Genomic DNA, 17033 nt, shown 5'->3' with positions numbered 1-17033 from the left:
ATATATTGCACGAGAGAGATTAGTGTTGGTAAGTGCAATTTGGTGATGGTCGAAGAAATCAACATTAACAGGAAATGTGCCGAAATACATTGCGACGAATCATTAGAGTCAAAATTCCTAATAATATGCATTTGTGGCCTGTCCATCGTGGACTACGATGCGTTCCGGCGGCACTTCTGCAATGAGCATTTGCAGGCAGAGATCCGCGTCGAAAAAGATGATTTGCCAAAGGATGAACTCACTCATGAATCTAGCGACTCCACGAGTGCCTCCGATTGCCTAGATGAGCCCGTGCTGCTGATGCCATCGATCTCAGTGTCAGTGGCAACAATAACAGAATGTCGATCAGATGCACTTTCCATTACCACTGACAATGTCGACTCCAACTGTAGCGCTGCTTGTGATGGCCCACATCTGGGGAAGCAGCCGGAGCAGCGTCCATATAAGCCGCGCAATAAGTCAAACATATGCACATATTGTGGACGCACATTTCGACGGCGCTATCTGCTTGACACGCATTTAAATATACACACCGGCAGCAAGCCCCATCAGTGCGAGAGGTGTGGCAAACAGTTTCGCGCGATCTCCACGCTGACGCGCCATTTGCGCACCCATGAGCAGCGCCAGGCGCTGCAATGCCAGCATTGCGAGAAGCTATTCACCCACCGCAGTGCACTACTTAGCCACGAGTTGCGGCACACACAAGTGCGTCGCTGGGCCTGCACCGTCTGCGACAAGTGCTTCTACACCCGCAACCAAATGGATACCCACAGACGCAAGCTACATGCGAATCTCAGTGTAGAGAAGGCCGATTCGACGGATAATGCTGACAACAGCTCGGAGCATTTGCCTTTTGCCTGCGAGCTGTGTAGCAACACTTACCGCAGTGCCTCCACGCTGAGCACCCACAAGTTGAAGAAACACTACCGCTTGGCCAAATACAGCTGTGAGCAGTGTGATAAAAAGTTCATAAATGCTAATCATTTGCGGCAGCACCAGCAAATACATGTTAAGCCCGACGCTCTAATAAACTAATGTCCATATGTATATATACATGTCTATGTAGTTTTTGTTTGTCAAGACAAACCGAGCTGAGAGAGATGTTATTTTCAACTTGGTCGATCAGTTTTGTAGATATATCCAGATAATTGACACTGGGCTGAATTCCAATTGGCGCCAGTCAATTGGTTTTCTTTTAGTGTGACCTGCTGCGTCCGATAAGAATACAGTGCTGCAAAATGCCAAAACTAATCATCTGTTTGGCCAGTCAGTGAGAATTGAATATCAAACACGATTTGTTTGCGTTGCTTTGCGGCAGCTTGTTGCGGCCACAAACGATTTGAAAACATACAAATGTGTAGTAGTTAGCGAAAATATAAATAACTTAATTAAAATGCTGAAGGCACTTAAGCCGGACACATTTGCGGGAATTGCCAATGCCAAGTGCGGCGAGATATACTTCCAAAGTTTGCATAGCTATCGCATTGACTGTGCGTTTTGTGACATGAAGAGCTTTGTGTTTGCCGACTTTCTGCTGCACATACAGAACGAGCACTTCGAGAACGGTCTGCTCAAAACGGAGACACTACTGCCGAAACAGGAGGAAATGGATGGTTGCCCTCCGCACTTGCACTTGGACTCGCAGGCGACAATCCAAGTAAATCCGTTTACCTGGTATGAACTAGCCAATGATGATGATTTGAACGGCAACAGTGGCAAAGATTTTCTAGACGAAACTAAACAATTGCTGGACGACGACGAGGATGATGATGACGTGGAAGATCCCGTTGGCTTAACCAGCAGCATCATAAAGTGGGACAGTAACCCCATCAGCGGGACAGAGCAATTGCGGCAACTACGTGACCACAATGCGGACTACGATGAGGACATTGTGTCGGAGGTGGAAAGCGCGGATGCCATTCGTCCGGATGGCACACTCAAAGCCAAAAAAGAGCAGCTGGCCTGCAAACATTGCAATAAGACGTATCAAAACAAAAAGTCGCTGGAGCGCCACATTGAGCGACAGCACAACTATGCGGATTCCGATTTTGTTAACTCAGATGTCGATGTCGATGATGTCGATGATGATGATGATGATGATGACGTCGACGTGGATTATGCGCCGCCAAAGGTGCATGCATCCAAGCCGTCCACCAAATACAAATGCGAGCACTGCGACAAAGTCTACCATGGCAAATATACATTGCGCCAGCACGTGAAGCGAGATCATGATATTAACCTAACCGAGACGTTTGTCTGCCTGGAGTGCAATGCACAGCTGCCGCGACTACGTCTGCTGGACGAGCATGTGGTAAAGGTGCACGGCGGAGCGCCGTGTGTGATATGCAGTCGACGCTACAAGACACGCCACGAGCTAAAACGCCATCAGCTGAAGCATACGAATGAGCGCAATGTGCCATGCAGTCATCCGGGCTGTGATAAACGCTTTTTCACCACGCGCCACATGCGCAACCACAGCAAGGTGCATTCGGAGCAGAAGAACTTTGTCTGCGAGAGCTGTGGCTACAGCTGCCGCAACAAGGAGACGCTGCGCGTCCATTTGCGCAGTCACACGGGTGAGCGTCCGTTTGGCTGTAAGGTGTGCGACAAGCGTTTCCCATCCCATTCGGGACTGCGCGAGCACATGGCCATGCACTCGACGGAACGGCCACATGTCTGCAAAGTGTGCGGCGCCACGTTTTCCCGACAGAAAGGCCTCTATCATCACAAGTTCCTGCACACGGCGACAAAGCAGTTTGTGTGCAAGCTGTGCGGCAATGCCTATGCACAGGCAGCGGGTCTGGCCGGGCACATGCGCAAGCATCGCAATGATGAGCTCAATGGTTAATATCGCTAATATCTCTTATCTATGCTGCAATTATGTGCTAAATCATATCTTCCACTATTGTTCTATTTTATGTGTAATTTGTAATTTGTAATTTGTTGTTGTTTTTATATTTAAGAACTCAGGCATAGGTTAGGCGGAAACATCATTTTCTATATGTATGTATGTACATATGTATGTATGTATGTATGCATCACATGCAGTATACATAAATAGTCTAAGCTATTAAATTCTTATCAGCTCGTTTTTCATAAATTCCGTTCTCAGTTTTTGATGAGCGAAATTCAAATTTACCAATCGATAAGACTTTGTATATCGGTTTTACAATCGATCGAGCTTCTGTTGCAGAGCATCGAAATATTTCAATTGTGCTAAGCGATGGGGGAGAGGGAGCGGTTAGATGTCTTGTTATTTAATTTTAGCTGCTTTTGACAACAATTAATCGAGCCACAAATGCCAAATCGCGCGTTTAACCTAATGCCAACGATTAAATTTAGCATACACTGCGTGAAAATGTCCGACGAGGCTTTGGTAAGTGCAACGTGTGTACGCAATTTGGTTACTTCACTGTTTCGCATTTATCTTAAAGGAAATTTTCAAGTCAAGTTCAAACCAGAAGCATAGCTCAATGACTGCAAAGCCACTAGAGCAACAGCGCCATCAGACCAAAAACATTGCCACCGAAAAGGACGTACTGCGTCATATGTGTGAGCATTGCGGTTATAGAACTCGCATACGCGGAAATTTGAAAGTGCACAAACGCCGTCATACTGGGGAGAAACCCTTTCGCTGTAACGTATGCGATGCTTCCTTCGCGGCGCGATATCAATTGACCACACACAACGAACGCCATATGGACGCACATCAGCGGCGCAGTCGCTACATGTGCAAGGATTGCAATGTGGGATTTCTCAGTGCGCGCGCTCTTTATCATCACAAGCCGCTCCATGCCGAAAGTAAGCAGTATAAGTGTGCATTGTGTGACAAGTCCTTTGCACAGGCAGCTGGCTATGCGCAGCACAAACGTTGGCATCGCCAGCGTTACGGGCGAGCAACTGCCACAACCAGCTTAAAAGTGCCCGAGGCAATCGATGCAAATAATTCAAATTAGCGCGCTAACATGTTTGCCAACACTGACGTTGTTTCGATAATATTGTTATTGTTATCGAAATTGTGCTATCGAGACATTGTTTTGGTATTCGCCTGCCAGTTAACTTCTTGTTTATATTTATTTGCATGGCAATTATTGAAATAAAACCATCCGCAGCATGTTAAAGCAGTGTCTTATCAATGTGGACTTCTCGCGACTGCATGCAAATCAGCAGCTGCGCCCAAAATGCGGTGAGATATTTTACGAAAGCGACAACGAGTACTGCAGCTTCCAGTTGGTTTGCTGCCTCTGCGAAATGAAGCACTTTGCCTTTGACGATTTCTCAATGCACATACGCAATGTGCATTTCGACAGCCATGGAAAGCCGCGTACACATGCGGCCACCGCCATGGCGCATGCAGACACCATTGAGGTACAGGAGCAGTTCCATCTGATTAATTCAACACCAAGGCCAATGCCAGAATTAGGGGCCAGTGAATGCAGCGAAGCTGTATCAGATAATGGATCGGATGATGGTGACGACGTCGCTAAAGCAGTGACCATTAAGCCATTGCGTGTCTGCGCCTTCAATGAGGTCAAATTGGAGCAAGCGTCGATGGAAGCCAACGAAAATGCTGAATGCGAAGACAGTTCCCATAGTGCAGACGAACTGGACACAGAAGATGTTCATGGCTTTAGCGATGCCGATGACGATGCTGATAGCGAAATGGAAATGCAGTCTGTTTTTAGGGTGAGCTCTGTTCAAATTGTTTAGTCTTGCTTGTACTATTTGGCTTTTATGTCGCAGAAAGAACGGCAACCCAAGGAGTACAACTGCAAATACTGTGCTGGCAAATACACGACGCTAAAATACCTAAACATACACCTTAAAATGAGTCATCCGCATCCGAAGGGCTTTAAGTGCAATGATTGTGATGCCGCCTTCGATGTGGATCGAGCCCTGGAAACGCATCGTCGCAAGGTGCATACAGAGTTTACATGCAACCTGTGCAACAAGGTTTACAAAAGTTCGCGCACGCTTTTACGCCATGTCCAAGGTCACTCTGGTCTGCGAAAGTACAAATGCGAGCACGAGAGCTGCGGCAAATCCTTTGTCAGCCAGCACAATCTCACCTCGCATCGGCGTGTGCACAGCACGGAACGGAATTACATCTGCGAGCTGTGCGGCTATCGTTCGCGCTACCGCGATGCACTAATTGTTCATCGACGCACGCACACCGGCGAGAAGCCATTCAAGTGCCAGACATGCGAGCGGTGCTTTGCTTCCAAGTCGCTGCTCAATGAGCACCAAGCCATGCACTCAACGGATCGGCCATACAAGTGCGATAAATGCGAGGCTGCATTTTCGCGCCCCAAAGCGCTCTACCACCACAAACATCTGCATTTGGGCATTAAAAAGTTTAAATGCAAAATCTGCGGCAATGCTTATGCCCAGGCAGCTGGTCTCTCGGCGCATATGCGCGGCCACAAAGCTCAGGCCGTCAGTGGCATTGTCGATGCTGGATCAGCGATGCTGTGTCCGCCCTATTAGTATACGAAGCGGCCTGGCTTAGAGCATAAAGCTTAGTTATCATATTAATTTTCATTAGATTTAGTCGAACAATAAGCAATTGTGCGATAATTAAAACAAAATCAAGTCTGGCAAAATCTGTCGATTACGTATCGAGACCCTGCAGGGTATTACAATTATTGTATAAAATGTGCAACACATTTGAAAAAGGTGTCTTTGACCTTATAAAGTATTATTTTTTTTATAAGTAACAATTGATTTGAAGCTTAAAGGCCGTCGCCCACGTTAAGCATTCAATCATATTCTGTGAAACTGAAGTTGTTTAGTTAAACGTACTAGTTGGTAAACAAATTTGGATTCGTTTTAACATTTATTTCGAACAGGAACTTAGAACTAGGCGCATAATATGTTTACACAGAAATACACGAGCTTTCTCTTTGGTTTGGTTGCGTGCATTTGCCTTTCATAATACTTAAAGTATATAGTATTTAGCGTAACACTTCTAATATTACACAAAAAAAAAAATTGAACAACAACAACAAATTGTTCTACATACATTTTGAAAGCAGCGGGAGCAGTCCTAGGAGCGTGCTCAACAGATTCAATTTACATATACATATGTACATACATATATAATATACTATGCATGTCGGAGAATTTAGGCCCACACACGTATAGTGTAGTCCCAGCTGCCTGTCGATAGCGCAGTGCCATCGGGCGAGACTTGAACGCAGGAGACCTTGTTCTCATGGCCATACAGCAGGCAGACGCGCTCCGATTTCAGCGTGTCCCACAGGTTGACAGTATAGTCATTGTAGCCGGCAAAGAGCAGACGCCCGCTGACCGAAAAGTCCACAGAGTTGACGCCAAAAATAATGCTCTCCTTGGCAAAGACGGCCACCTCGCGATCCGCACGCATATCGTACAGCCGGCAGCTGCTGTCATCGGAGCCAGTTGCGATGGCATCGCCGCATGGATGGAATTTAACACTATTCACATCCGATTGGTGGCCCTCAAAGGACTGCACCACATGACCGGAGCGCATGTCCCAAATGAACGCCATGCGATCGCAGCTACCAGAGACAAATGTATTGCCCGTCTCATTTGGCGCCAAATCGATAGCCATAACATCGCCGGAGTGACCATGAAAACTTTGCAGCAATTGCCCAGATTCGACATCCCATAGCGCGCATGTTGAATCCCCGCTACCGGTGAGTATTTGCTGATCAGAGTTGGGATAGATGCAGCATGACATGTAGCTGGTATGTGTGCCAACGGTTCGCTTCTTAGCGGCCATTTCCTCATCCGAGGTAATCGGATATACGGTTACTTTATTGTCCAGTCCACCGCAGGCTACATAATTACCAGATGGTGCATAGGCACATGCCATTATCCAAGTTGTGGGCATTGTAACAGCGTGCTCCTTGTTTGTGGTAAACGCATCCCAAATGATAAGGCGTCCATCCTGGGATGATGAAATAATATGTCGCTTATCAGGACTCCAGTCGGTGCAAAGCACCTTGGCCTGATGACCTTTCAGCACCTTGCGCGGCTTTATGTTCACGAAAGCAATCTGCTCCAGCCTTTCCGCAATGGTCGAGAGATTGACATCGTTCAGCTTTTGGCGCTCCTCCTCCAACTTTGCTTTCAAACTTTCCGCCTCCTTCAGCAAGCTTGCCATCTTGTCATTTGCATTGGCATTGCTGGCTGAAGCGGCGCTCTCCGACATTTTGACAATTGATTTTAATGTTTATATCCTGCTTGTGCCGTAAAGTTCAATGTAAAAGCGGGGGCGAAAAATCAATACAGTGGCTGCAGTTAGAAAAAAAGTGTATACCCGAATACACAACGGGCGGCTGCTGCCAGTGTGTGAAATGCAAAATGTTTTGAATGTTGTACACAACACTGAACGTTATGAAAAACGTATACTATCGATTAAAATGGAATAAGCCAACTAGTGTATTAAGCTAATAGATGTTAATATTGTTGATTAAAAATGATTTGATATGTGAGACATTAATGAAGGCATGACTTGTGCATTCATATTAGCTTCAACGTTTTCAAAGTACAAAAAAACACACATCGATAGCTTAGCAAAATATAATAATCAAAAGTGTTATCGGTTTACAGCTGTGAGGTGTTTAGTGCGACGGCGGCTTCAATTTGGAGCTTTTATGCGACTCCAAAGTTAAATGGGCCCAATTTTAAAGCAACTGTACTGTAATCAGTGTGTCACAGGATGATTAAATTGCAGCCTGAATTTCCTCGGCCGTATTTTAATTTTCGTTGCGGTGAGGTGCTTTGCGTTAGCCCCACAAACTACGATGTGTGCTGTGCGCTGTGTGGCCAGCGGGTGCCATACGCAGGATTTCCTCAGCACTTTCGCCGGATTCATCTGACGGAGACAGAAAAGGAGACTGAAGACTGCAAGTTGTTTACTGAACAGGTAGAAGAACAGCATCTGGATGCGCCGGTGGAGTTCGAACCGTTAATCATTAAGTCCGAGGATGATCCAATTGCACATGACGTCCTTCACGAATCCAATGAGCATATACATGTTGATTTAGCACAGATAGCGCTACTTGACCGGGAGCACGAGACTGACAAAGATGCAGATGTTACTGCTGCATTTGAAGATTTGGATGACACTAGCACAATTGATGCCCGGCGCTGGCGACGGGAAGCAGCACTAAACAATATTGTAGAGCTGCAAACGCAGACCTCAGAAAATGAAACAGTTGTGGACGGACATCTAGACGCCCGCCTTGTAGTCAGTGAGGAGTCGGCTTCTGATAACAATGATGAGAAGGACAACACAAGAGACATGCTCTTTCAGTGCGATCAATGTGACCGCGCCTACAATACCAAGCGAAGTCTCCAGAGCCACAAGCGCGGCAAACACAATGTTCGCAAACCAGCAAAGCTTCATAGGATTGCAGGAGAGCCAACAAAGATAGCACCAGCTACGGCGAGCAACGTTCGCCGGGGACAGCGCAAGGGTCCCGCCAAGATCTATAAATGCGATGAAAATGAGTGCAATCAGACATTTCGAACGGAGCGCGATTTGCGTGGTCATCGATGGAAGCACACGGGCATATTTTGCGACATCTGTGGCAAGCCCTTCACTCAGTCCGGCAACATGATGCGCCATCGCCAGCGACACAGCGGCATCAAACCGTACAAGTGTCAGGAGCCAGACTGCGAGGCCACCTTCTATACGCAAAAGGAGCTGACGTCGCACAACATTTGCCATACCGGTCGCATGCCCTGCATATGTGAGGTGTGCGGCCGTCCCTGTCGGGATCGCGGCGTACTCACCGCCCATATGCGGCGTCATACTGGCGAACGACCCGCTAAGTGTGAGGTATGTGGCAAGGCCTTCTATAGCTTCCACGACCTCAACGTGCACGCGGTCTCGCACACAAATCTGCGACCTTTCGTTTGTGATGTCTGCGGCTCCACGTTTCAGCGTAAAAAAGCGCTTCGCGTTCACAAGATGCTGCACTCCGACCAGCGAAAATATTCATGTCAGCTATGCGACAAAACGTTCGCTCAATCGGGCGGTCTTAATGCTCACATACGTACCCACGAGTCGGCCCGGGCCAGGGCGAGAGCAAATGCCAAAGGAGCTTCGAAATCAACCGTGGAGCCAGCAACGCCAATTGAAGTCGAAGGCGTAAATACGAAGAAACTGCTGGAGGAGTCTGTCACAATTGAGCTGATCCAGGAGCAGCATGTGAAAGTTGTTGCCGTTGCGGCTGCGGGCAGCTGGCATGTAGCATAGTTTTTCGCTCTGTCTAGCATAATCCCATTAGCCTCAAGTGGGGCTTGCAATGTAAATATTAAATTGGATATCGCAAATGGAAATGTATCATAAAAAACTAACTTAAATATTTTTCCTAACATAATTGTCTATATAAAAAGAGGGAGAAGATAGAGAGATCCAGGTTGTATTATACCCAAATAATCATGACAGCGATTGCTAAAGAGAAAGCTCGCGGCTGTGCCCGCCTGGGAGACACCCTGTATCCCTCGCCGAGCTACTCTGCCAAACATTCTAGCCTTCTCGTACGCATGTCGCTGCGTATAGTATAAAAGAATGTATATTTTAAATTTCAGGTTTATATTTTTGAAAAATCTCATATATGAGCCAGGATACCAAATTTAAAGTCTCTACTTCGTAAAGTCTTTGAGTAAGAGGTCAACCGATTTGTATTTTGAATGGGAACATATTATCAAAATGGGCGTAGTTCTTTATATAAATAATCACTCCATATCGATACAAAAGATTCCTTTATTTTTTACTACATAATTATTTTTTTTTGCTTACCTAGGTGTATGCAATATATTGCCTAAGTGTCTATATTATGTATATAAATATTTATATTTGTAGTATCTATGCTGCCATGAATATTGCCAAGAGTAAAATAGTCACCTAGGCAGAAATATAAATAATCGAACAACTTATAATATAATGGACGTTTTTGTGTTTGCAATTGATAAAATCAATGAAAAAGAATGACTGGAAGTGTTTTATAAACAGCATATAAAAATAACAAATTAAAAAAAAAAAAAAATACATAAAACTAGTTAATTAAAAGTATAAACCTCATTCAAAATAATAATAATAATAATATAATAATATATAGACGGATATAAGGACAGGTATAGCATGACTGGATACTCTAATTGATTACCATCTGAGGTCTTCTGCCAACGTCTTTGACATTTCGTTGGTGTTAACTGGAATGCGGTTAGAAAATATGCAACTTGGGCAGGGTATTCGCGAGTTGCATGGAATGCAACAGTTGCTCTCAATTGTTTAACAATAAAATGTGTGTAAATGTATACAAAAATTGGCTTGCTCAAATTGCTATCATATATGCATATATGCATTGTACATATATCAGTTAGGATAAAGTCGCCTCTAAACTACGGTATAAAAATTGCTTTGCTGTGATGTTTTGCCTTCCGTGTGACTAATATTCGTACAGGGTATAAGGTCTTTATAAAATGTGTGTGCGTATGTTTGTATATTGAGCACACGGGATGTGGTTACTTGAGTTCAGGTTGAGATTCAGACAATGTTGATCTCAATCTTGATTAGCAGCCGATTGTCGGCACAAAAGCCCAATTGCATAATATTGGATATGTTGGCATACTCGAGAAATCCAAAACCGCGAGTGCTGATGGCCTCGCGCGGCTGATGAAAGGCGAGAATCTCTGGCTTTGTCATGATGGTGTCATGCTGGGAGAGGCTCGCATCGCCCGGATGCACCATGCACAGCTTGATGCGACCCTTGAATGGCCAATCCAAATGGAAATCGTTCTCCGACTGCATCAGATGCACGTGCAGACTAAGCACATGCGGCTTTCGCGGCTGTATATTGAGACGGGCGCAGAACTTGTATCCATACGGTGATGTATAGCATTCGTGTGAATAAACTTGGTTATTTGCATTGGAACGCAGACGCTCGACCAGTGCGCTCAGCTGCTCGATGCGCCAGACGATGGTGCCGTTGCTATACCGTGCATCGATAGGCTGCTGGCGCCGCAACTGTTTGTTGAGATTCTCGATGCGTGTCTCCTGCTCGCGTGTACGTTGCTCAAGCACAACGATGCGCTGGTACATGGACTGAACGATTTGCTCGTCAACTCCATTCGCATACTGAGGTGGCGGTGCCAGCTGGCCAGCCTTGTGGCCGTTCTCTAGGGAGCTAGTGCTGGGCTTGTGCGGCTGCCAAGTGGCAATGGCAGTTTGTTGAAATGCCTGCAACATGAGCTGCATGTGATGCGGCATATCTGTTTTGATATGCTCCTCCAGTTGATTTGTCTCCGGGCGACCAACAAAATCGCACTTAATGCTAGCAAAAGGACACTTCTCCTCGAGCTGCTGCTGCTGCAGTTGCCGGCGATACGGGCAGCTGGGCAAATGTCGATGCAGCTCAATAGGCGAGGCCACAACGGCGCAGCCGTGCGGCGAGTTAGGGCACTTATGCTTGATTTGCTCAATTTCACGACGCGTATAGTTGTCGGGAAAGATATCCTGCTCCGTGGAGAGCTGCTTATTGTCAAGTGGGCAGCACTGGTTGTGATTCTCCAGCCAATCGCTGAGGCAGCTCTTGCAAAAGCGATGGCCGCATGACGTCAACACGGGCTCATTCAGCCAGTCTATGCAAATGGCGCACTCATACCGCGAATCCGGATATTCTGTGTCGCCATCGTGTTCCCCCGATGTGTCAGAAGCAGCATAGTTCCGATTAAGCGCCAAGGTCCGTGGCGGTGTCATTGCTGTTGCCCCGCCAGCTGTATTCGTTGCCGTTGTGGGCGTGGTATTGCTGCTCCCAGCAATGCGCGTCCCATTGCTGTTACTGTTACTGTTGCTGTTATGTTGATGGTGATGATGATGATAGTGCTTCGGCTGTTGTTGTTGTTGTTGTTGTTGCTGCTGGTCCTGTTCTGTGTGCTGTTGCTGCTGGTGCAGCTTCAATTGTTTTTGATCTTGTTGAGTTCGCTGCATTTCATTAAAACGTACATGAATGCGCCGTACTCAAGCTGGCCCCAAATTGTTTTAAAATTGAATCTAGTTGACTACCACAAAAATATTGATGCTGCTGGCCAGTGTTGTAAACTGCTAAACACTTTAACAGCTGACTAATGAGTTGTTTCCATTTGGTAAAAAGCAAAAAGCAAAATGTTTCACTTCAACGGCAATTTATCAGCGCATTTTGTTTATTTAATATACACTGAATGCAAGTTCAGCGAGCTGTGCACAATAAAAACTCAATTACGCATTCTGGAAGATGCGAGACTTTTGCCTCGTAGAACTAGCAGCGAGCTTTTGCGCAAGTTTTGCCACACTGGATGCTAAACACCTGTTCCATTGCACAGCACTGTTCGGAGAAAGATAAGCTAATTCACCTGCGCGTACCCTAAACACGAATCGTAATCGCCAGTCGAGCTGCAACGTGCGAGCACATAAAACGCCAGCGTCTCGCAGTCGAAACGACATTTGAGTAGGAAGCGTGCCGCAGCGCGAAACCTTAAAAGAGAATACGTTATAGCATTGAATGAAAAACTGTTTGACTGACAGACAATTTGACAGAATGGCACCAAAATTCGCACTGAAATGCAATTACATTTATTTGTTGTTTCTAATTGTGTTCGCCTGGCAGCTGTGCGCGGCTAAGCAGCTGCCTTTGCCTGCCAATGTCGCTGCCGCTGCAAGCGCAGCAACAACAACAACAACAGCAAAAACTACACCAACACGAACAAGCAGCAGCGGCAGCATCAGCGCCCAGCAACTACGTCACGAATCGTACGATATTGATGACGATAATATTGCAGACGCACACATGGCCCCCTCGCGCAGACGTCGCCAGGTGTCCGATTGGTTCATAGCGCCAAATACGCGCTGGTGCGGGCGCGGCAACTTGGCCAATGGCACATACAATCATTTGGGAGGTGCATCGCTGGCTGACAAATGCTGTCGAAAGCATGACCACTGCAAGATTTACATACCGGCCATGTCGAATCGTTACGAGCTCTTCAATTATCGCCCCTATACGCTGTCGCATTGCAGCTGCGATCGGCGTTTCCGCACCTGCCTCAAAATGGCCAGTGACGAGGACGCCAATACGATTGGCAAGCTTTTCTTCAATATGGTGCAAACGCAGTGCTTTGTCCTTAAAACGGAAAAGGTGTGCCAGCAGCGTGGCACAGGCATCGACTCTGACAAATGCCTGAGGGAGGTGGTCAGCCACAAGGCCTACCTCAAAAATAATAAGAAGTTCTAAACGCCGTCGCATCAGGTAAATTCTCAAATATTGTTTGGCGTCTATTGAAATCACAACAACAATCTTTGCTATTTCCTTGCAGCGAAGCCGAAACTAAATAAGCATGTGTGTATGTAAAACGCAGCCAAAAACCGAAAGCCTGTTTTTTTGTTTGCGTTGCATTTCGAATTACCTGCCAAATGCACCTCTGTTCGCAAAATACATCTAATTCGCCATTAAGTTTGAAACCTATTGGTAAACTAATCTCACAGCACAGATGGGCGAAACAACTTAAGCATTGCTTAACTTTAATCTCGTACTTACGAACAGCTTATTACTAAACTATACTCTACCATACCAATACACAGTTTTACGTATTAAGCCGTCAACTTCTTGGATACATACACATATACACACATACATATATATATATATATATTACGAGTGCTGTTATAGTGCGTAACGTAATAGCCAATACACATATAACTTTTACGTATTCGTAGTTTAAGCATACGAACATAGGCTGCCTGTGAAACAAAGTTTTAAATAGTTTGTAGCTAACATAGTTGATCTAGCAGTTAGTTCAAAAATATAACAAAATTATTTACCCAAACGTCCCTAAGTTATTAAGTGTTGTGGCATACAATATATGTATGTATGTACAACATACAACAACTGAGTTGCCTTGATTTTAATTATGCTTTACGTTTAGTCTAGTATTTTTTAGTGTTTAAAATTTTACAAAAACAATAAAAGCGAAAGTGATTATCAAATTCAACCAAAAATATGCTTCTTTAATCAAAAAAAAAAAAAAGTAAAGCTTTGGAATTTTGTACTTTACTCTCGACCATGTTATCAGGTCTCGAAGGTACTATATGTATGTGCATGCGAATGTATGTACACATGCATATGTGTGTATGTATGTGTGAGCATATAGGCGAGGATGACATATTAATTGATGTGTCTTGTCTCTGTGTTCCGTCACATTGACGTAGTTATTGCTGATGACCCTTTGACAGCGACCCGTAATGACACAACGCATTTCTCTGTTTGTTTTGTTAAATCCGTTTTTATGTTATTGCTTAGACGACGATGCGTCACGGGAAAAACTTTCCAGTTTTGCAAAGCATCCTCAACTGTCATGGCGACCTTTGAGCCTGGCCACTTGTTAACCGCCTATCGACTAATCGATAACTCATTCGGTCCTGCGCCACAGATATTTGCACAGTTACAAATTCAAATTTAAGTGGTGTGCGTGAGTGTGTGTGTGTGCAAAAGTGGGCGTATCTGTTGTTGCTTACATTCCAGTCAGTTCCTGTTATTGCAGCGACCCGCACTAAACGATTGTGTCTAATTGTAAATACACGTTTTGATGATAACCAACACTTGTTGTAATCTGATAGATTGGTGACGTTTAATTTTGTTATTGCTACTTTTTATTTCTATTAATAATCATGCTTGCGTTGTCTAAAGGCCAATTACATTTTGGTTGTAAAAAAAAGTAAACAAAACAGACTGTTGGAATGCTAATTTGGATTAGTCTTTTATCTATGTACACACATGTACGTATGTACGTATGTATGTATGTATGTATGTATGTGAATTATTCGAACAGAGCCCTTGAGGAACAAAATTGCAATTGTGATAGATTATGGAACTGCAGCAAGAGGTTCTCGTTAGCCAAGGTACTCCGAGTAGCGCAATCAGAGATGGATCTAGGGTAATATTTGCCAAATTTAAGTTGCTACCTAACCTAACCTAACCGTTGACCCAATTAGGATTGCCACGAGCAAAATTGAAAGCTGCGCACGGACAATGAGCTTGTGCACATAGGCCAATCCTTTGGCATTCGGGGCTTGGCCACGCTGAGGCTCATGGATGAGCACTTTTGGTGCTTGTCCCGTCAATCTTCCAGGGTGACGCGTTCTACGACATAGAACGTTTGCATCGCCTCACTTCCACCTGGTCCAGCTGCAGGCAAATGCTGGAAAGATTAAGATGCAGCGAACGGTTCAAACTCCTGGCCAAAACAGGCGCCGGCTTAATACACCTGCTGCACTGGGTTCTCGCTTGGCAGGCATATCCAGCTCTGTGGCGGTTTCGAGCTTTGCGTTTTCCCTCACATGTGCCGAGGGTTAGCTATAAGGACGAGCCGAGCTATGTGAAGCTGTCAGTAATGCGAAACTTGCACAGTCATGCCGTGCAACGGCTGGACACATTCACGCCTTGGCCGAGCACAGCGCGCTCTCATAATCCGTGAGTAATTGCAGCATGGGCAGACACAATTTGCAGGAGCAGACGCCGGCCGAGAGGAAAGTGAAATGTGAATGCACAGACAACTTTAGTTTTGTGATTTGAACATTTGAAAACATTCACGCTCGTCTTGGCAAAATTGGCGATTTATTGGATTGGAGAGGATACAAGAACAGGACAGACAATTCGGTTCCGTTGAAATTACAAATTTTATTTCAAACCTACCAAACTGAACATATCAAATGCGAAAGTTTCCCGGCACAACTAGATGTTTCTGGCGCTGCGATCCACATTCTCCGGCGTATAGTCTAGCACACTGCGGTAACGTCGCCGGTAGTACTGGCATTGTCGTAAATAGACACAGATCAGACCCTTGATGGCCTCAAAGGTGACGGCGCCCATCACAATGCCCAGCAATTTGCTGTTTATATTGCCATATAGGGTCTGTCCGATGAGCACGGCAAAGGTGGGCAGACTGAGGGCCGTGCAGAAGCGGCAGGTGGCCCGTTCAATATTCTCGGCATTAAGTGCACCACCCTGCAGCATATCGTCGGCATCTAGCGGTTCCTGCCTATCGAAATATTCATCACTTAGCGGGGCACCGGGCAGTGGTTCGCCGTGCTCGTCAAAGTGTTCCGGCGGCAGTGATTGCCGTTGACGACGCCGCAGCCAGCGCACCATCCAATTATCCCAATCGAAGCGGCGCAGCAGCAGCAGTGCGGCTGGAACCGACGGCAGCACAATCATCAGCAATGTGGGATCTTCTTTCATCAGTTGAATGCTTGTCTCGTAGCCAGCTATTTGGTGCAGTGTGAGCGCTCCGTAGGAGAGTGTCGCTATGTACACAACGGTCGCCAGCATGCCCATCAATATGCTTGGACAAAGGAGTCCATAGGTCTTCTCCACCCGTTCCAGCAGTGCATCAAAACGGCAGACCGGTGGCATTACGATTATGTATTCGGTGTGGCACTGGGGACACGTGACCGGTACATCCGGATTGATCTGCTGTTTTTCGTCAATCCAGCGACTCAGGCAAGCCTCATGCACCCACTTGTTGGTGCCACGACAGCGGCACGGTTGCAGCCAGTCGTGCCGCAGGCTTTCCTCATCTGTGTTCAAGCAGATCCAACACATGCGCTCATCATGGGCACTGTCCTGGTCGCCGATCGCACGGCGCGCCCGCAACATGACTTGGCTGGGTGATTGCGATTTGTTTTGGAGGCTTACCAATAATTTTGAAACGCAACACAAACTAAATTTGGTTGTCACTCTGAGGAGCGCTGAAAAGTCGAGAGTTTTTTCTGGAGGGATTGCCTTTAATTTCTACAAAGTATACAAGTAATTGTATTTACTAGACTTCAAATTACGTTCGAAGTTAGGGTCATGGCAAAGCAACTAGAGCTCTTCCAGGACCTAGTCTCTTTAACCAATACAAGCAACACAAAACAGGCACGTTCAACTTCCTGGCAAAGTATTTAACCAGCTCTTCGGCTCACTCGAGACACTATCCGATCGAACTCAAACTTAATGATCTGGCCC

The 17033-nt window shown here is 45.8% G+C and overlaps 10 protein-coding genes across 10 annotated transcripts in view; 6 read left to right on the top strand and 4 right to left on the bottom strand.

The window, feature by feature from the left end:
• cyr (cypher) overlaps positions 1-17033 on the bottom strand; it is a 43348-nt gene that overhangs the window by 25103 nt on the left and 1212 nt on the right. The window lies entirely within an intron of this gene.
• On the top strand, positions 46-1035 carry LOC6632033 (zinc finger protein 675). The gene has a single exon (XM_002055463.1). The coding sequence runs from the start codon at positions 46-48 to the stop codon at positions 1033-1035; it is 990 nt and encodes a 329-aa protein (XP_002055499.1).
• Positions 1267-3083, top strand: LOC6632034 (gastrula zinc finger protein XlCGF46.1). Its single transcript, XM_002055464.4, has one exon. It carries the CDS (start codon positions 1394-1396, stop codon positions 2846-2848), a length of 1455 nt encoding a protein of 484 aa, XP_002055500.1. The 5' UTR covers positions 1267-1393; the 3' UTR covers positions 2849-3083.
• LOC6632035 (zinc finger protein 32) lies at positions 3208-3970 on the top strand. Its single transcript, XM_070207512.1, has 2 exons — positions 3208-3376; positions 3435-3970. The coding sequence occupies exons 1-2, from the start codon at positions 3299-3301 to the stop codon at positions 3954-3956; spliced, it is 600 nt and encodes a 199-aa protein (XP_070063613.1). The 5' UTR covers positions 3208-3298; the 3' UTR covers positions 3957-3970.
• LOC6632036 (zinc finger protein OZF) lies at positions 4022-5906 on the top strand. The gene is made up of 2 exons (XM_002055466.4): positions 4022-4686; positions 4744-5906. Exons 1-2 carry the CDS (start codon positions 4114-4116, stop codon positions 5485-5487), a joined length of 1317 nt encoding a protein of 438 aa, XP_002055502.1. The 5' UTR covers positions 4022-4113; the 3' UTR covers positions 5488-5906.
• Positions 5824-7195, bottom strand: Gbeta5 (guanine nucleotide-binding protein subunit beta-5). Its single transcript, XM_002055467.3, has one exon. It carries the CDS (start codon positions 7193-7195, stop codon positions 6125-6127), a length of 1071 nt encoding a protein of 356 aa, XP_002055503.1. The 3' UTR covers positions 5824-6124.
• On the top strand, positions 7585-9351 carry LOC6632038 (zinc finger protein 287). The gene has a single exon (XM_002055468.4). The coding sequence runs from the start codon at positions 7706-7708 to the stop codon at positions 9248-9250; it is 1545 nt and encodes a 514-aa protein (XP_002055504.1). The 5' UTR covers positions 7585-7705; the 3' UTR covers positions 9251-9351.
• Traf6 (TNF-receptor-associated factor 6) lies at positions 9743-12313 on the bottom strand. Its single transcript, XM_032440368.2, has one exon. It carries the CDS (start codon positions 11984-11986, stop codon positions 10544-10546), a length of 1443 nt encoding a protein of 480 aa, XP_032296259.1. The 5' UTR covers positions 11987-12313; the 3' UTR covers positions 9743-10543.
• Positions 12393-14013, top strand: GIIIspla2 (Phospholipase A2 group III). Its single transcript, XM_002055470.4, has 2 exons — positions 12393-13277; positions 13345-14013. The coding sequence occupies exon 1, from the start codon at positions 12537-12539 to the stop codon at positions 13260-13262; it is 726 nt and encodes a 241-aa protein (XP_002055506.2). The 5' UTR covers positions 12393-12536; the 3' UTR covers positions 13263-13277; positions 13345-14013.
• LOC6632041 (E3 ubiquitin-protein ligase MARCHF5) lies at positions 15685-16852 on the bottom strand. The gene has a single exon (XM_002055471.4). The coding sequence runs from the start codon at positions 16680-16682 to the stop codon at positions 15759-15761; it is 924 nt and encodes a 307-aa protein (XP_002055507.1). The 5' UTR covers positions 16683-16852; the 3' UTR covers positions 15685-15758.

The sequence above is a fragment of the Drosophila virilis genome, chromosome X (assembly GCF_030788295.1).
Source record: "Drosophila virilis strain 15010-1051.87 chromosome X, Dvir_AGI_RSII-ME, whole genome shotgun sequence".
NCBI classification, from domain to species: domain Eukaryota; kingdom Metazoa; phylum Arthropoda; class Insecta; order Diptera; family Drosophilidae; genus Drosophila; species Drosophila virilis.
Note: the sequence above shows the minus strand (reverse complement) of the source record. Positions and strands in the feature narration are given on the sequence as shown.